Source organism: Carassius auratus, chromosome 49, assembly GCF_003368295.1.
Source record: "Carassius auratus strain Wakin chromosome 49, ASM336829v1, whole genome shotgun sequence".
Taxonomy (NCBI): Eukaryota; Metazoa; Chordata; class Actinopteri; order Cypriniformes; family Cyprinidae; genus Carassius; species Carassius auratus.
In genome coordinates this window covers 4,515,439-4,536,481 of record NC_039291.1, presented here as the reverse complement: position 1 = coordinate 4,536,481, position 21,043 = coordinate 4,515,439, and the positions used below count along the sequence as shown (strand labels likewise).

At 38.7% G+C, this 21,043-nt stretch overlaps 1 protein-coding gene across 1 annotated transcript in view; it reads left to right on the top strand.

Moving 5' to 3' along the window:
- Positions 1 to 21,043, top strand: part of LOC113066062 (serine/threonine-protein kinase PRP4 homolog) — a 116,903-nt gene that overhangs the window by 70,927 nt on the left and 24,933 nt on the right. The window contains exons 6-9 of the mRNA XM_026237666.1: positions 84 to 294; positions 417 to 490; positions 576 to 666; positions 760 to 907. Coding sequence (XP_026093451.1) covers positions 84 to 294; positions 417 to 490; positions 576 to 666; positions 760 to 907 — 524 coding nt within the window. The remainder of the gene's footprint in view (positions 1 to 83; positions 295 to 416; positions 491 to 575; positions 667 to 759; positions 908 to 21,043) is intronic.

Below are 21,043 nucleotides of genomic sequence, written 5' to 3'. Positions count from 1 at the left end.
TCTTCTGAAAGACTGTAACTTGCCTCCTTTTTAGAGATGATGATGAGATTATACATCCATAAAACTGTTTTGTTTTGATATAGAAATATAAAGCTGTAAAAGAGGACAGTAATATGGGCTCCATGGCATCAGAGCCGAGCAGTCCTCAGAGCAGTACCCGCAGTCGTTCACCTTCCCCTGATGACATCCTGGAACGGGTAGCAGCCGATGTGAAGGAATATGAGCGGGAGAATGTAAACACTTTTGAGGCCAACATCAAGGCCAAGCACAACCTCATCGCTCAGGAGAAAGAAGGTATTGTACTCTGAGTTTTCAGAAAATGTGGGGAAATTTTTGTTACAACTAAATAGTATTTTTCCAATAAAGACACATCAGCAATTTGTAAGCTATTGATTGGTTCTTTGTCTTTTACGCAGGGGCCAACCTAAAGAAGCCCTCTGCACCTGACATGTTCACTGAGTCAGATGACATGTTTGCTGCAGATTTTGATGTAAGCTTAGGCCTTTCTGCAGGTTTAAGATTTAAACCAGTTAGTTATTTTGAGAGATTTGACTGCTTTGTTGCTCACATTACAGAGTGCCAGACTGAGGGCTGCAGGCATTGGTAAAGATTCTAAGGAGAACCCTAATCTCAGGGACAACTGGACTGATGCAGAAGGATACTACCGTAAGTCTTATTTTATTCCAAACTCTTGCTGCTTTCCTAAAGGCAGCGTATTTTAGAAGGAGAAAGAACAATTCAAAACATCATTTTTTTTAGGTGTAAACATCGGTGAGATACTGGACAAACGGTATGATGTGTATGGGTACACTGGACAGGGTGTGTTCAGTAATGTAGTCAGAGCTAGGGACACTGCCCGGGCTGGCCAGGAGGTGGCAGTCAAGATCATTCGAAACAATGAACTCATGTAAGTACTCCTCTAAACAGTGGATGTCACAGTGACTGCTTTTGTGCTCTTTTATATTTTACCCAAACGTTAGAAGTTTTCCACCATACAGTAGGTGGCCAACCAGAGTGTGCTTTTTACCGCCACGAGAGCCAACAATTGCATTTGCAGCCTTTGACTGCTGAGTGGCATTTTAACCACAAGTTATCAAACAAACGCATCAAAGCATATTTTCGCAAATAGCCATCAGCTTTGCCTCACTGATGTTACATTTGACAGCTGTAGTGGGGGGAAATGAAGGAAAAACACTTCAGTTAAAATGTTTAATAGTCACAGATAGGGCTGTGCAAAAAATCGAATGGGATTTTCATGCGCATCTCATCAGTAAAGGCGCTCCTGTAATTAGTAGTATATCTCCAACACGTGTGTTCGGATCAGAGTTGCCAGGTTTTCACAACATAGGCTGCTGAGTTGCTTCTCAAAACTAGTCCAATCGCGTTTCCAGGGGTTTCCACGAAAAAAAAAATTGCGTCACGAGGGTAAAATAAACAACCGTGGATTTGGCAAGACTGGATCAGGTAGAGCTGCATTTACTACACAGAACCGTAGTTCACTGACAATCTACACAAAATCGGCAATGAATCGGCTGTGATTTTGAAATCAATTTTGTGTAGTGAGGTGTAATAACCGGACACCACCACATCATGTCACATGCTTCCTGTACACTTCCTGGTAGTTATCTGGCAAAAAGCAACACAGAAACACCTCTGTACACACGAAATATCCGAATAATAAACCCACGATTACGATAGTAAAGCTTGGTATGAGATTTTCTTGAGATCTGGGTTGTTTTTATAAAAAAAAATTGAAAATGTACATCTGAAATGCTAAGTTGTGCAGCGATGTTAAAGGCTATAAATAGCATATTTTACAACAGTAACGTGTGTGTGCTCCGTGCTCGTTCTTGTTGTGTGTGTGTGTGACTGACAGACAGCCTCCGCGGCGCGCATGAGATCTCGCAGATTTCACAGACAAACGTCTTAATATCGCAAATTAGAAATGTTTGGTAAGATAAAATATGCACGATAACATTATTAAACAAATCTCTTCGCCATTGTCACTCTTTATTATTAAGTGGAAGTTTTCATACTGTTATGTCTGTGCGTGCGCCGCGCTCGTTGTGGTGTGTGTGTGACTGACAGACAGCCTCCGCGGCGTGCATGAGAGATCTTGCAAATCTCACAGACAAACGTCTTAATATGATCGCACATTAGAAATGTTTGGTGAGATAAAATGTGCACGATAACATAATTAAGCAAAAATACATAGTACATGATTTTTTTCCTCTCCAGTACTAAAAGCAGAACCGATACCGTCAGATCTTACTCATACTACGGTCTTTCATAATTTAGCCCCGAGGCCATTTTAATACCGGGTTACGGTACCCATCACAGATGTTTCTAAGTCACAACAACTTGCCACTGGGGTTCCTCAAGGCTCAGTACTTGGACCACTTCTCTTCTTCATCTACATGACGTTGTTAGGATCTGTCATTCAGAAGCATGGCTTTGCTTATCACTGCTATGCTGATGACACCCAACTCTTCTCATTCCAACCAGATGACCCGACGGCAGCTGCTTGCATTTCAATCTGTCTGAGTGACATTTCTAGATGGATGAATGACCTTCAGCTCAACCTTACTAAGACGGAACTCCTGGTGATTCCAGCTAACCCATTGTTTCATCACAACTTCTCTTTACAGCTGGGTTCGTCAACCATAACTCCTTCCAGGACAGCCAGAGACCTAGGAGTTGTGATGGATCATCATTTAAGCTTCACAGACCACATTGCTACAATGATCCGGTCTGCAGATTTGACTTATACAACATTAGGAAGATTAGACCCTTCCTATAAGAGCCAGCCACCCAACTTCTTGTCCAAGCTCTTGTTCTCTCCAGACTGGACTATTGTAATGCTCTCCTGGTGGGCCTTCTTGCATGTACTATCAAGCCTCTGCAATTGATCCAGAAAAAGCTCACGTTACTTCTCTCCTCATCAGGTTACACTGGCTATCAGTAGCCGCTCGCATCAAATTCAAGGTACGAATGCTTGCCTACAAGATGACCACTAGCACGGCACCAACATACCTAAACTCACTGGTTAAATCTTATGTGCCCTCCAGAAGTTTGCGCTCTGCAAGTGAATGATGCCTTGTGGTGCTATCCCAATGTTGTTCAAAATCACTCTCAAGGACCTTTTCCTGGACTGTGCCGAGCTGGATGACCTCCCAATCTCAATTCTTACAGCTGAGTCTTTACTCATTTTCAAGAAACATCTAAAGACTCATCCTTTTTGCCAGCACTTAACCAACCAACTAATAGTAGCACTTTTCCTTTTCTTGTCTTTCATATAAAAAAAAAAAAAAACCTGCCTTGGCTATGCATTCTGTACTAGACTAACTGAGACTTGTCATGGCACTTGTACAGTAGGTGGACTGCCGTGGCATCTTTAAAGTGCATTTGCAGCTTTTGACCGCTGAGTGGCGCTTTTACCAAGTTAACAAACAAGCACATCAAAGCACATTTTCGCAAATAGATGTCAGTTTTGCCTCGCTAATGTTACATTTGATGGCTTCAGACACGGAAAATGAAAGAAATATTTTAAAATATTTAATATATTTAATATGTAATATTCACAGTAAAAGTTTGGTACTTATGAAGTTATGTGCTTTTCTTATAACGAATTCAAGCAGGATAAATGTCAAGCCATTGCCTGAGTCTGTGCTTATATTTTCTCTAAGCTAAATTATATTAAAACAAATTTTAGATTTGCTACATTTAAAAGGTGTGCAGTATTTATATTATATGAATTGTGTTATATTATTCAAAATAAATTGTGGATTACTTTGCATCGGAGCATTAAAAGTGGTAGCCTATTTTAGGGTGGTAGGCTACATGGATTATTATGCAATGTCAATATTTTCAAATATATGGCTGTATTTTAATTTATATATTTAAAATTCCTTTAATAAAACATGCATTTTTGTTATTCATTACATGTCCTTTATTTTGACATAACTTCTTGGGAAAAAGACATTTGTCTGTAAACTGATTAAGAAATTGTTGCATGTTTAAAGGTGAAGCACTGTATAATTTTGTTCACATTATTTATGCCTTATTAGCCTAAAACAAGAAATGAATAAATTAAACCTGCACGATTTAGCTAAATCTTTGAAACTCTAAAGAATGGATGGATTATTAAACCGTCCTCACGATTAAACTCAAGTTGTATCATAGTCAACAAAATGCACACGATGTAAAAAAGAACTTTATTAATTGACAACTTAAGTGATTTTAAAGGGAGCCTTCTTGCTTTTAGTGCTGGGCGATAGCATATGGCCTAAAAAATAGAAATCTGATTTATGATTTAAATCAATTTTAAAATCAATATTCAAATGACAAAGACATGTTTCAAAAGTTTTAATATAGTTATAAATTTATAACTGAGACGAGATAAAAAAAAAAAAAAAACTTATGTTTTTACCTTAATGCTGGCAAGACCTTTATTTTATTATTTTTTATTATTATTTGTTTATACAAGCCCATCATGCATCTAACCATCCACTCGGCGTTAAGAGCTGTTCAGATTAAAACTGCCAGATTCACAGTGAGTCAGTGTCATGGACGGAGGACAGAGCAAGTGGAAATATATTTTCTAGTCTATATTTCCATCTCGTTATGCCGCTGGTTTAGTTTTTTTTTTTTTTTCTTATATAACTTATTTGTAAATAGAGCAGTCACTATCTCAGTCTACACTGGACGCGAGAATTATCATCCGTGCCCCACTGCGTTAAAAGTGTGATTAAACTTGATGACATCACACTACAGTGTCAAATCATCTGAACACAGTGTCAGAACATTTCGTCATAAATAGAACGAGCATCAGTTCACTGATGGGTATCGTGTCCAGTGTATCCATCACTGGGGTCTGTTGTCCTTTGTCAGATCATGCCCCTCGTGTCTGGTGTAGACCTGGTGTGCATTTTTTAATGGGTTATGTTACAGCCCTGCTTGTTTTTAATGTTTATTAAATATCTGTATTGACTGCATGGTCATATCATCGTATTATTTACGGCAGCAGAGTCTGTGAGAGTAGCTAGAGCAGCAACAGTTATTTTATCTAAACAGATCAATGAATTTCTTCAAGATTTCAAAATCTAAATTTACATAATCTACTGATAATGTAGTAGAACTATAAGATTACATTTGTTTAATTGTATTATTGCTAAAGCGATTGCGTGTGAATTTGCTGTATCTGTTTAAATCATGCTTTAACACGTAAATGATCAGTGAAAGAAACAGACAAACTCCTTAGCCTTTAACATCCCGCTCAACTCTTGCAGTCATTATTACCTGATCAAGCCATAGCTTAATGTTTAACATGAATTCTTGCTGAATATGCGTTATATTATGTGCTGTTGGCATTAATTGTACTCGTGATGGAGGCTCTTTGAGCGAGTGAAAACCAGACAGTCAGACTCTTAATATCCTCTCCTCGCTCCAATTGGTATGTGCTTTGTGGCAAACTTAATGTATGTGCTTGAGTGCAGAATATATTAAGACTTGATTATGTAAATTTAATATAAGCCTCTGATTAGTTGAATATAACAAATGAACGACTAGAACTAGAAATCTTACATGGGGGCAGAAATTTTTTTAGTCTATAACCAGTTTTATATGAACATGTTCAGCAAGTCTGAAAGCCTCATAAGACAATGTCCATATGAAATAGCAAGAGATTCACACCTTTTTCTCGACCCCCACAAGACATACATAACTACCCCCAAAAACCCAACCCCCTCCCGCTGAACTGAATTCAGTCTGTTTTTTGGCTGTGAGGAACGATGTGTTACTGGGCTGAAACATGCCTGCACTCAGCATCACTACTCTTTGTATTCATTATTTTCTCGCAGCCCATATTATTATTTTTACAGGACCATAATGTAATAACAAATTATCAATTAATAATTAATCATTATTTTACGAAAATCATTGTTAAAAATATGCTATTTGTAGCCTTTTTCATTGTAAATTTTTTAAAATATTTTATAAAATGCCCCAGATCTCAAGAAAATCTCATACCAAGCTTTTCTATCGTAATCACAGGTTTATTATTCAGATATTTTGTGTGTACAGAGGTGTTTCAGTGTTGTTGTGAGCAGATATGAACCAGGAACTGTTCTCGAACCATGTGACATGATCTGACGCTCTCCGGTTTTGGGACTGTCAGATTGACAAGCCGAACGTCCAATTAGAGTCTGTCTGGGTCACAGCTCGGGTACACGGAAGCAAACACACAGAGACAATTTTTAGAATCGATTCCAATTCCTGGTCCTGGAATCAAATGGAATCGATTCTTTGAATCGACTTTGAATCGATACAAAAATGTTATTTTTTTTCAGCTTTGCCCGTGAAATTAGTCATAACCCAGCTCAGCAGGGACATGCGTTTATCGCATGAATTAATAAGACATGAAGTGTCTAAAATAAATGAATAGTTCAGCTGAATGATAAAGTTTACTTTGTATACTTTGCACAATATTAACAAACCGTACACTGAAACAAAATAACCAGAACATAAATGACTGATAGAACTCTGTCAATCAGATGCGCTCGTCGGCTGATCTGTTGCTCGCGACGTATTATTTATAATTATCATTGGCTGATAGAAATTTTAAAAAAATATATATTTTAGATGGTAATAAGATCAAGACCCTTAATGACGTCATGATCTATTCATTCATGCTGCGCTCAAAATTGTGGACAAGCCAGTTCCACCGTAAAATAACCTCTGAATTGTGTGTATAAATAAATAAATAAATTGAAAATAATCTTTTATCTCACAACTGTTGTCATTATGGCTTAGGTGAATTGTGCTTCTGAAACGAAAGGCTACATCCTAAAATTCAAATGATCAGTGCCGGCTCGTTTTCTTTGTTTATTTTCATGAATTTAAGTGTTTGCAGCCTTTGTCGGAAGTAGCCTTCCGTTAGAGAGACTCCCATAGATAAGCTTTGTTGAACTGAAAAATACTCTGAATGAGGAGTCGATTCCCCTTGATGGAATCGATTCCAACCTTTGGAATCGACTCTCGATTCCCAATGCCTCGGAATCGAGGAATCGATTCTTTTTGGAATCGATTCCCAGCCCTAGACGGCACTGGGAGAGGCTATTTATCATCAGATCGCATAAATCAGTGGAAAATGAATAGGAATGATGGTTCTGTCTGAAGAAATATGAAGTAAACATAAGTAAATATATCCATATATCTCAGCAGATATGCATCTTTGGTCTATAAATCCTTATTGACGCTGTTCAGTGAGTCTATGTGAACACAAATAAACCGCTGCTGACCTGACTGAATATGAGTGAGTGGTGAATTTCTATTCAAAATGGGGCATAAATTATGAAAGAACGAGCACGATACACGCATAACAGTACGAAAACTCCCGCTTATTACAAAGAGTGATGATGGTAGAGAGAGCAAAACGTTCCAAAGTGTGGTTATACTTCACTAGAGTTAATGCTGACAACCCTCGTTGTCATAAGTGTAAAACAATATTTGCATGTAAGGGCGGATATAATACCTTCAATACCATGACTTAGGTGCCCTTGAGCAAGGCATCGAACCCCCAACTGCTCCCCAAGCGCCGCAGCATAAATGGCTGCCCACTGCTCCGGGTGTGTGTTCACAGTGTGTGTGTGTGTGTTCACTGCTCTGTGTGTGTGTGTGCACTTCGGATGGGTTAAATGCAGAGCACGAATTCTGAGTATGGGTCACCATACTTGGCTGAATGTCAAGTCACTTTCATATACAAGCAATCTCTCAAAGCATCTTTCATAAGTGACTGCCTAGCTAGCTCGTCTCTGGTTGTTGCCCCATCTACGTCAGATATGTATGCTAAAATCATGTTGAATCAACGTTGTTCACGTCATTTAAAATAAATGTAAAATCTCCCTGGTTTGCTAACCTTACGTAGAAATTGTTGATTTCTTTTGGGAAAAATGAGAATGAAATCAACATATTTTCTACTTGTTTTTAAAATTCCAAATAAGGAAAAATGTATGTAAATGTAAACATTTATTTATTTATTTATTTATTATTTATTAATTTTTTTTAAGCTGCAGCTACTATGAACCAACCAACTCCTCCTAACACCTCTGGTCCAATACAAGTCCATTATTAATTTTACATAAAAAAAAAAAAGAAAGAAATCTTAATTCTGTTCTCAACTTGTTCTTAAAAAAAACCACACACAACACAAAGTACCGATAAGAATACCGTTAAAGTACCGGACCGTTAAGCAGTATCGGTAATAGAGTAGTAATACCGTTAAAACCTTAATGATTCCCATCCCTAAGTGGGACCATTAACCCTTTAGATAGGCCTGTGCAAAAAAGGCTTAGTTATATTGTGTGTGTGTGTGTGTGTGTGTGTGTGTGTGTGAAAGAGAGAGAGACGTGTGCGCACTTACCTTGATGTATTTCAGAAAATCACAATGTACACCTCAGCTCTCAGAACTACATGGAGTAAACAAAAGTGTATTTATGCACCTGCTGCTTTTTAATGGTGGTGATAGTATTCGGTTGTTAAGTGATGACGTAAGAAGCGCTGTTTCCGGGTCCAGGCCTCAACTCACTTCACTTGAGAATGACCTCAGCAGCCGTTTGTGAGCACTGTTTATTCATATTGATAATTTAAGTTAAACGCTTTCAAACTTACGATATACACTACAGTCCCGTGCTCACAGCGTCCCAAACACAAAAAATTTTAATATATATTTTTTATATTTATATTTTCATTGTCTGGCAATCTGGAACTTCGGTATGGAGTTAAAGGTTAATATTATAACTTTTTCGCTAGTATTCTATAACATTGTGAGTTTATATTAGCACCTTTTGTTGTTTTCTCGTGGTAACTGATAGAGCGTTTGGACACGGAAGCGCTGCTACGTGACGTCAGACTTAACATGCGAATAGACTGAACAAAAGCAAAGTACGTGGATTTAAACACCTGCATGCCATTGTGCTGGTCATTTAATGGTGAGAAGAGCAGCAAGCAACACGAGAAAGGGCTTGACTTGTAGAGCTGAAGATCTTTGCCCGAACCCGACGGGTTCGGTCGGGTTCGGGCTTAATTTCTATCATCTTACGCGGGCTCGGGCCGGGCTCGGGCTTGCGCTCCGGTTTGCGAGGTAAACGAGCGGTCATGTGATGTGTTTCGATTAGCGCGAGAAAGATGCGAAAATGAATGCTGAGCAGGTGTAACGGAGGCTTGCCTCTGGTGATTACGTTTTGGTTGCACCAGCAACTAAAGCAAAGTCTGAGGTGTGGAAAAGTTTTAACCATGCTTATAATGAGAATAATGAGTGAATAATGACGCACCATCATGACGCACGCGCAGGAGCGCGCTGAAGACATCTACAGTGGATTCAATCATTTTCCTCCACATAAACATGTAGACCTAGCCTAATCTCTGTGAGTAAAGGTTTTTCAAATGATAACTAAATATTCATTGAGTCTTAAATGCATAATGTTGACAGAGTATTTACGCTAATGATGGCATTATTCTTTTATTAAATAAAGCAAATCCGGCGGAGCCTTTATCTTAATTTCGTTATTGCCAAATACCCATCTTAATTTAAAATGTAATTTTTTTTTAAATGACTCGTTTTTATTGGTGCGTTGGTCTATTTATAGGTTAAATGAGCCTATAGCCCTATTCGGACGGGACTAGTTTTACAGGGGGTCGTTAGAGAAATCTGCGTTTCACATACGTACTTGGTGATTTTAATCCCGTCCGAATCTGCCACGTCTGAGTTTTTCTCACACAACCTCTGTGATAATTCCAGAGCAAATTACCTACCGTTTTTCAGCAAACTCAGTGATCCTCTGAGAAAACTAATCCTGTCCGAATGCGAATGTCTGTGATTGCCGGTGATATTTTATTTCACAACGCGGTTCCTTGTGTGTTTTGCCCAACGTGAATTACCGTAGATGCTCTTACAGCGCGGATGTTTGATATAACGTTATTTGCTTAGCGGCAAATAAATAATAATAACAACATAATACAAATAATAAAATCAAGAGCAAGATCACGTAAACTGTTAATACCGGCTATTGTAATATCAGCATCAGGTAAGATTACTCACGTTCATTTATGTACTCAGTTACATAATGTTTTAATTACATTTAATACAAATAAAAAAAAAGGATGAAAACAAGTTAAACTAAAGGAACCACACATTAATATGGTTTTGTCATACTAGCCATTTAGTATTTGTGTAATAATACTAAGGCAATCATTCTGAATGAATGCAATGCACGCATACAGAGCGCGGAGATGTTAGTCCCGTCCGAATTGGTACATGAAAATCACAGACGTCAGGTGATAATAATCGAAACTCAAACGTAGTTTAGAAAACTAGTCCCGTCCGAATAGTGCTTATGTCTAGAATGCTGAGATGTTACGATGTGACAGGACTTATTTTATTTCTTTATTCCAACTTCCAAGTGGTCTAGTCTACGTTAGGTATGAGTAAATTATGTTAAAACATGAATAAATTGCTCATTGTTGGCAAAAGGCAAAAGAGCTGTGTGCGTGCGCACATTTGAATAATGTCGGGCTGTAAACGGGTTCGGGCTTTATAAAAGCTGTCAATCAAAATGTACTTGTCGGGCTCGGGCCGAAACCTGTCGGGCTCGGGTCCTGTCGGGCCTAACTTTTAAGGCCCGATTACAGCTCTATTGACTTGTACTGAAGTTTTAGAAATGATTATGCAGCTTGACCCCTCCAGCGAGCTGCAGCTTATTTGAAGTTGGTATTGCATTTTGGTTCATAATACATTGTTCATAAATTCGATCCAAAGTAGATTTTTTTACAGGATTTTAAGGTTTTAAACTGGTTTTACCATCAAGAAAAGACGAGCATTTCACATATAGGCCATCTGTACTTTTCACCATCAAAAGGCAGAAGGTGCATAAACACACTTCTTTTTTTATTATTTACTCCATGTAGTTCTGAGAGCATGAGGTGCATATTTTGATTTTTTTCCAGATACTGTACATCAAGGTAAGTGCACAAAGGTCTCTCTCACACCCTCCCCTTGTCGTTCTCTCTCTCACACACACACACACACACACACTATAATTTGCTATTATACTCCATATACAAGCCAGAAACTAAGCCTTTTTTTGCACAGGCCTGTCTAAAGGGTTAATGGTCCCACCTAGTGATCAACTGTTAAAACAATAACAAATGTTACCGCTTCCCAACAGGAAAAACACCAACAATCAAGAATCTCACACACACAAACACTATAATTTGCTGTTATACCACATATAACTCCATATACAAGCCAGAAACTAAGCCTTTTTTTGCACAGGCCTATCTAAAGGGTTAATGGTCCCACCTAGTGATCAACTGTAAAAATATTTTTTTTACCCCTTCCGAAAGGGAAAACCACAAACAATCAAGAATGCATGATTATATGGTGTCATGGCTTTGCAATCAAAAAATTTTGTTATAATAGAAGTCATTGGGGCAAAAACAGCCACCAACAACAAATTAGGGAGAAAAAATTAAAATCTAATGGTGCACAAAAACTAACAATGCATCAAAGCCAATCTTGTTACTAATCTTTGACATGCCCAAGACTGTGATAAAAGGTAAAAAAAAAAAAAAAAAAAATCCAGTCCACAATTACTTTTAATATTGAATTTTTTTTTTATTTTTTATTTTTTCAAATCAGTGACAAGTAAACAACAATAATAAGTAAGCAACATATTACTATTGCACTTGACTTCTAGGTTTGTATAATAAGTTGTCCAAGAAAGCTGCAACACATTTAAACACAACTTTAACCTAATTTTCTTGTTAGGCAATCACAAACATTTAAAATTAAAACTCGCCACTGACAGAAACAGTCGGCTCTAGTGCCTTGTGCATTTAAATTTTTATTACAAGCAATACCACTGGTCTTAATGAACTTAAATTGCATATATTGCGTTGCCTTATTTACCTAAAGGTGCTCTTTTTCTTGTTTTAAACCTAGCCAAAAGCATTATGTTGTCTGCGAAACACATTAGGCTTTAATTGTATAAATGGTATTGTAAAATGAATGCATTTCCGTGACAATCAATGTTAATTTTTACTGCGAACAGTGCGCTGTCACTTTAATTCAGCGCATGCAGCACAGCAAAAATACCTCGGTACAGACCATAGACAGTAAAAGAAATGGACACAGCGAACCCATTGGATTCAACTGAGAAAAATGAAATCAATTAGAAGTACGCACTTCCTGGGGATAGGGTGTATTGCGCAGACTCAAACTGAGCTTGATGAAGTAGATGTCACGTGAGCAACCTGTAAGTCTTCTAACCGCTGTGCCAAGATAAATCTGAATCACCCACTGAATCTTGCAGAGAAGGCAAGCGTGAACAGGAGTAAAAATGGTAAGTATTTTGATTAATTATCTCCCTTGACTTTATGCCTCCACGTCCCCCCGATAGCCTCATAGACAGTAAAAGATTGCCTGCGAGCTTCTCCTCCAGTCCATACGATAATTTCTCTACTGTGCGACAGAGTCGCTGGTTATGACACAATAGTTAGCCTATTTTTTACAAAAACTGCTTCTACGGGACCATACCATAAGATACAAGGTAATGGAGCCTTTTATACATTTTCGTGTTTCTTTAGAAATAGTTAATGGACAAATGGAGTCTTTAAATGGCTCAGATGTAAAGTTATTCGCTGTCAAAGTGATGCCAAAATGAATGGGAGTCAATGGAATGCTAACAGCAGGTGGGGGTCCGCTAGCCAATGGCGGTGCCCAGGGGTGCTTCAAAAAAATATGAAACCCTGCCCCCCTGGTACAGACGGATCAGAAGCACAGTGGTAGGATTCGCGAGACCATGTGATTTGCCGGTACAACACTACAGTCTATGTTCCAACAAAGTTTTTCTTGATTTCCAGTCATGCAACTAAACTCCACACCACCTGCTTTTTTTTAAATTGTTCTTGCAAAAAGGATCTGTCATATTATATATATATATATATATATATATATATATATATATATATATATATATATATATATATATATATATATATATATATACAGTATTGTTCAAAATAATAGCAGTACAATGTGACTAACCAGAATAATCAAGGTTTTTAGTATATTTTTTATTGCTACGTGGCAAACAAGTTACCAGTAGGTTCAGTAGATTGTCAGAAAACAAACAAGACCCAGCATTCATGATATGCACGCTCTCAAGGCTGTGCAATTGGGCAATTAGTTGAAAGGGGTGTGTTCAAAAAAATAGCAGTGTCTACCTTTGACTGTACAAATTCAAAACTATTTTGTACAAACATTTTTTTTTTTCTGGGATTTAGCAATCCTGTGAATCACTAAACTAATATTTAGTTGTATGACCACAGTTTTTTAAAACTGCTTGACATCTGGGTGGCATGGAGTCAACCAACTTGTGGCACCTCTCAGCTGTTATTCCACTCCATGATTCTTTAACAACATTCCACAATTCATTCACATTTCTTGGTTTTGCTTCAGAAACAGCATTTTTGATATCACCCCACAAGTTCTCAATTGGATTAAGGTCTGGAGATTGGGCTGGCCACTCCATAACATTAATTTTGTTGGTTTGGAACCAAGACTTTGCCCGTTTACTAGTGTGTTTTGGGTCATTGTCTTGTTGAAACAACCATTTCAAGGGCATGTCCTCTTCAGCATAGGGCAACATGACCTCTTCAAGTATTTTAACATATGCAAACTGATCCATGATCCCTGGTATGCGATAAATAGGCCCAACACCATAGTAGGAGAAACATGCCCATATCATGATGCTTGCACCTCCATGCTTCACTGTCTTCACTGTGTACTGTGGCTTGAATTCAGAGTTTGGGGGTCGTCTCACAAACTGCCTGTGGCCCTTGTGTTAAGTTATGTTTTATATTCTGCGCATGTGCGAAGAGCACCATTTTGGGGGTTAGCGCGGGTTTTTTGTAGTGCAGTTCAGTCTTGTATACGGAGCTGATGGAGTTGAATGTGTTTGAGCAGTAAAGAGTGTTATTGCTAAATACAGTTGTGGTTATTGAGTCAACATTGGTAGCAGAGGATGGTTGCTGCTGGAAATTACAAAAATCCCCCGCCGTTTGACGAGAAGACGGCGTACGAAAGTTGGAAAAATGAGGTTGAAATTTGGAGACGTGTCACCGACTTGGACAAAAAGAAACAAGCTTTGGCAGTTACCCTGTCACTAACGGGCAGAGCAAGGGAGAGTGCACTGGAAATTTCCGCTGAGGATTTAAATGCAGACACTGGAATGCAAACACTTATAACGAAATTGGACTCTGTGTTTTTAAAAGAAGAAAAAGATCGACAATATGAGGCGTACACGGAGTTCGACCGGATCACAAGAGAAAGCGGCGTTTCTATGGTGGAATACATCGTCGAGTTCGAACATCGATACAACAGGCTACGTAAGTTCAAAATGGAGCTCCCAGATGCCGTACTAGCCTTCAAGCTACTAGATACTGCCGGACTTACCGTTAAAGACAAACAGTTAGCGCTTACAGCTTGCCCCAGCGTTTCTTTCGTTGATATGAAATCAGCCTTGAAAAGAATTTTTGGAGATAACGTTGCTTCACCACTAGAGGGCGACAGTGCACTGCAGAGCGCAGATAGTGACACTGCCTATTACACGAGATACTCAGGTAAACGGGGAAATAAGTCAAACACCACACAACAACCCCAAACCGTGGCTCAAGGCACAAACCCCATTGATAAATATGGGAGAAGAACAAAATGTGCAATTTGCCAAAGCACTTATCACTGGGCAAAGGACTGTCCAAACAAAAAAGAACATGTAAGATTGACAAAAGATGAAGGACTTAAAGATAATGTTGAAGAATGCAACATCACTTTGTTTTCAAATGAATCCTTGTCTAACACAGAAATCTTCATGGTGGAGGCTTTAGGATCAGCTGTGATTGACACAGCTTGTACAAGAACAGTGTGTGGAGAAAAATGGCTTGATGATTATACAAGTGGGCTGCCACAGAGTGAGTTACTGAAAATAGATGACAAACAAAGTTCAAGACCTTTCAGATTTGGTGATGGCAAAGTTATTCACTCCACAAGGAAAGTCACCATTCCAGTTAAAATAGGACATACCAAGTGCAAAATAGAGACAGAAGTTGTTCCTGCAGATATACCAATGCTCTTAAGCAAGGCTTCATTGAAAAGAGCAAGTGCAGTTCTTGACATTGCAAATGACAAAGCAACCATGTTTAAACAACCTGTTAAGCTTGAACTGACATCTTCAGGACATTATTGTGTGAACTTAAGAGATGACAGTCATCTGGGTGAAAAGGAGACAAGTGAGAGCAAAACACAAAATGAAAATGAAATTCTTGCTGTGACAGAAAACATGACAACAAAAGAAAAGGAGAGAGTACTGTTGAAACTACACAGACAATTTGGACATGCTTCAGCTGATAGACTGCAAAAATTATTGGCCTGCTCAGGTAATCATGATGATGAAAGCAACACAATCCTCAAGAACATTGTTAAAAACTGTGATACATGTATCAGATACAGCAAGCCAAAACATAAGCCTGTAGTGGGTTTGCCTATGGCATCAGCCTATAATGAGACTGTGGCTGTGGACTTACATGAGCTTGAGCCAGGAGTATGGTATTTGCACGCTATTGACCACTTCACACGCTTCAGTACAGGGAGTATTGTAACCACAAAGAATCCAAAAGAGATAGTGAAGCACTTTATTCACTGCTGGATAAGTGTTCATGGTCCTCCATGCAGACTGTTTAGTGATAACGGAGGTGAATTTAACAATGATGAAATGAAGGACATGGCTGAAAAGTTTAACATTGAAGTTAAAACAACTGCAGCATACAGTCCATGGAGCAATGGCCTATTAGAAAGGCACAATCAGACCCTCACTGAAATTTTGCTGAAAGTGAAGAGGGACAACAACTGTGACTGGAAGACAGCTCTAGATTGGGCATTAATGGCAAAAAACTCTCTGCACAATGTCCATGGTTATAGTCCCTACCAGTTGGTGTTTGGGCAGAACCCAAATCTACCTTCAGTCCTCACTGATAAGCCCCCTGCTATGGAAACAAGTAAGAGTACTTGGATAGCTAAACAAATCACAACACTACATGCAATGAGAAAAGCATTCACAGAAGCTGAATGCTCAGAGAGAATCAGAAGAGCGCTTCGTAAGCAACTGCGGCCCATTCATGACAAATATGAAACGGGGGACAAAGTGTATTATAAGCGAGTAGATTGTAATGAGTGGAAAGGTCCAGGTGTGGTAATAGGCCAAGATGGTGTGGTGGTATTTGTCAGGCACGGCGGAACCTATGTTAGGGTGCATCAGTCTAGACTAAGAAAGGTGGATGATCCGCAAACAAAACTGGAGAAGACAGAAAGAGAACAAATGAAAACATATGAAAATCCTACAGTAACGCCAGCAGCAGATCTCAGTGACACTGAAAGTGAAAATGAGGAAGTGACACCAGAAAATGATGGACCTACTAATGCTGAAGATAACAGTGAACCTCATACATCAATGCTGCCAGGAGGAGATAATCTGGATCAATCCCAGATAACACAAACACACTCATCCATGAGCTGTGAAGGCCTAAGACTAAAAATTGGCCAAACGGTGAAATACATCGACAATCAAAGTGGACAAACCCACACTGGGAAAATCCTCAGCCGAGCAGGAAAGGCTACTGGAAAGCACAAGAACTGGTATAATTTGCAGTACAGTGAGCCTGAGGAAATTGCTGGGACAACTGGATCAGTTGATCTTGGACAGATGGACAGTGTTCAGGTGATTCCATTTGAACATTCTAAGCTGAGCACTGACTACAATGAGGATGATATAATGATAGTACATGATGATCTCTTCATTGCTGCAAAAAATACAGAACTCAACACCTGGAAGAGAAATGACGTCTTTGAAGAAGTGAAAGATGAAGGGCAGAAGTGCATCTCCACGAGATGGGTGTGCACACTAAAAGAAACAACTGCTGGAGTTCTGCCTAAAGCTAGACTTGTTGCGAGAGGCTTTGAAGAAACAAACACTCAAGACCTTCCCAAAGACTCACCTACTTGTAGTTCAGAGTCTCTAAAAATGATCATGGCAGTCATATGTCAGAAAAAATGGCATCTAAACTCCATGGACATTAAAGCAGCCTTTTTACAAGGTAAAGAGTTAACCAGGGACATTTACATTCGGCCACCAAAAGAAGCGCAGAGCAAAGAAATTATATGGAAGTTAAAAAAATGTGTTTATGGCTTAACAGATGCTTCTTTATTCTGGTATAATAGGGTGAAAGACACAATGCAACAACTGGGTGCTACAGTGTCAAAGGTAGATCCAGCTGTATTTTACTGGCTGGATGATTCCTGCAAAGTGATGGGAATTCTTGCATCTCACGTGGATGACTTTATTTGGGGTGGTACAGATGCATTCTCCACAGATATCATTCCTCAGTTGAAAGATGCCTTTCAAGTTGGACGGGAAGAGCATGACAGTTTCAACTATATTGGAATAGAAGTACACTCTCTGGAGAATGAAATACATGTACAACAAGGAACGTACATAAAAAATCTGCAACCCATTCCATTGGACTCTACCAGAGCAACACAACGTGAAGCTTCACTGACAGACATTGAGATGGACATGCTGAAATCAAAGATTGGACAAATATTGTGGGTTGCCAGGCAAAGCAGACCGGACATAATGTGTGACATATCCATTTTGGCATCTAACACAAAACATGCTACTGTTCAGACCCTGCATTGTGCAAATAAACTCATCAGAAAACTAAAATCAGAAGAGGTCACCTTGAGGTTCCAGTACCTAGGGAAAGACAGTTCTATTAAGTTAGTGGTGTACAGTGATTCCTCGATGGGAAACCTTTCAGATGGCGGGACACAGGGTGGACATTTCATCATTCTTATGGGAGAAAATGGAAAATTCTCACCTATATCCTGGCAGTCAAAACGCATCAGGAGGGTTGTACGGAGTACCTTAGCAGGAGAGACTTTGGCACTTGCAGATGGGATTGACAGTGCTGTTTTCCTTGCTACACTCTACTCAGAGATTACCACTGGTGACTGCTCATGCAAAAACTTACCCATTGTGTGTATAACAGACAATCATTCCCTTCTCGATGCTCTCAAATCTACAAAATCTGTCACCGAAAAGAGACTGCGCCTAGAAATCAGCAGTATGAAGGAGCTCATACACTCTGGAACTGTTCAGCAGATCTTGTGGTCAGCCACCAAAGAGCAGCTAGCTAACTGCTTAACAAAAAAAGGAGCATCAGCACTTGGCCTTTTGAAAGCTCTGAGCACAGGCGTTTGCCAACTTAAAGACTAAAATCATCTAACAATGATTTTCTTATGTTTTGTCAATATTTAGTCATTCAAACTAAATCTCTGTTAACTAGTTTTGCATAAAAGAAAAAAAGGGGAGATTGTTAAGTTATGTTTTATATTCTGCGCATGTGCGAAGAGCACCATTTTGGGGGTTAGCGCGGGTTTTTTGTAGTGCAGTTCAGTCTTGTATACGGAGCTGATGGAGTTGAATGTGTTTGAGCAGTAAAGAGTGTTATTGCTAAATACAGTTGTGGTTATTGAGTCAACACTTGGACCCAAAAAGAACAATTTTACTCTCATCAGTCCACAAAATGTTCCTCCATTTCTCTTTAGGCCAGTTGATGTGTTCTTTGGCAAATTGTAACCTCTTCTGCACATGCCTTTTTTTTAACAGAGGGACTTTGCGGGGGATTCTTGAAAATAGATTAGCTTCACACAGACGTCTTCTAACTGTCACAGTACTTACAGGTAACTCCAGACTGTCTTTGATCATCCTGGATGTGATCATTGGCTGAGCCTTTGCCATTCTGGTTATTCTTCTATCCATTTTGATGGTTGTCTTCCGTTTTCTTCCACGTCTCTCTGGTTTTGCTCTCCATTTTAAGGCATTGGAGATCATTTTAGTTGAACAGCCTATCATTTTTTGCACCTCTTTATAGGTTTTCCCCTCTCTAATCAACTTTTTAATCAAAGGACGCTGTTCTTCTGAACAATGTCTTGAACGACCCATTTTCCTCAGCTTTCAAATGCATGTTCAACAAGTGTTGGCTTCATCCTTAAATAGGGGCCACCTGATTCACACCTGTTTCTTCACAAAATTGATGACCTCAGTGATTGAATGCCACACTGCTATTTTTTTGAACACACCTCTTTCAACTAATTCAACTAATTGCCCAATTGCACAGCCTTAAGAGCGTGCATATCATGAATGCTGGGTCTCATTTGTTTTCTGAGAATCTACTGAACCTACTGGTAACTTGTTTGCCACGTAACAATAAAAAAATATACGAAAAACCTTGATTATTCTGGTTAGTCACATTGTACTGCTATTATTTTGAACAATACTGTATATATATATATATATATATATATATATATATATATATATATATATATATATATATATATATGTGTGTGTGTGTGTGTGTGTATATATATTAGTGCTGTAAATCGATTAAAAAAAATTAATTAATCGCACAATTTTTTAAAATTAATCGCAATTAAAAGACTGAAACTTTTTGCATATGTAAATGTAAAATGTAAATAATTAATGTAAACTCAAGACAAAGAAACTATTTAAATTCAAAATATGATTGTTTATTGGAATTTTTGTTTAACTTGTAACACAGATTTTCTCATGTAAACAACATACCTGCAATAAACCATCAATATCCTCCAAATTAACTGTTGGCTTGAAAGCCATATTTATTACAGAAATAAAAACACAGGCATGTAAGTACCATTTGCATTTCAAAACAATCAATGTCAATAAAAAACAAAAATGATTTCCATGTTGAATTCTAAGTGGACTGCAAAAAAATTCCAAAGTATAGTCATTGCCAGTGCTTTAAGTGGGCTGGTATGCACCCATACTCAGTACCGCCACTTCCAAATATAGCTCTCGAGCGTACCGCCACCTCTCCGTGCGCCCAGAACGTGCTTGTAGCGTACCGGTACGCTCATTTGGACATCTGTTTTAATAGAGGTTTTAATCTTTTACCTGCACTGCCGATTTTCAGAGCGCCCTTCACAATGCAAGCTTCCTAATTCATCCCACTCAGAGCAGAAACTACATTACCCATTCACCCTTAAGTTATACAAGTGAATAGCGCATGTGTCGCTTTTCCCACTGTAAGTGTCAACAACTCAACGTGGCCGTAGAAGGTGTGTGAAACTCGTTATGAGTGTACACAACACTCGGTTCGGTTAAAAATCAAATACAGTTAACAACAACACTTAATATGTTTTCTTGGCTTCAGACTCTGAATACTGCAAGAACAAGACCAGAATCTGATGATTCGCTGACTGACACCTCACCAAATTCAAATCCTATCACTGCAGGTCAGACTCAAGCTAATTAAGTAATGCAGCTCTTTCAGGAAGGGTGATCAGACGTCCCGAAAAATTCGGGACAGTCCCGAAATCTAAACTGTTGTCCCGACTCCTGAATCTGGCCCTAATTGTCCCGGAAGTTATACTAAAGCAAAATCTTGAGTATTTATTGTCTGATAAACATTAAAAACTGTCTGCGGAGGTTGAGTCGTCCTGCAGCCCCGGCTGGCTGCTCATTGGCTGCAGCATCTTTTTTCTAAGTTCTAAAAAAATACCGTAGACTGCAAGGCACAAATTTAGATATTCATTTATCTAATTAATCTATAGCCTATGCACAAAGACAATATGATCTTTTTGTCCCCTTTTTGTTTTAAAGCTTGATGAAGAGAGAGAGCGCAAGTTGCTGCAGCTGCAATGAGGACAGTGATGCACGCGTACAGGGGTGATTGACAGTTCGCGGCACTGTGTACAAAAATACTCCGCTACACAATTATTTAGTTTTTTTTCGTTTAAGCTTATTAACGTTAGCGTTACAGAAAGGTCTGATTTACGCACTGTTATAACAGTCATTGTTTTTTTGTTTTTTTAAACAATGACATTTGAGTT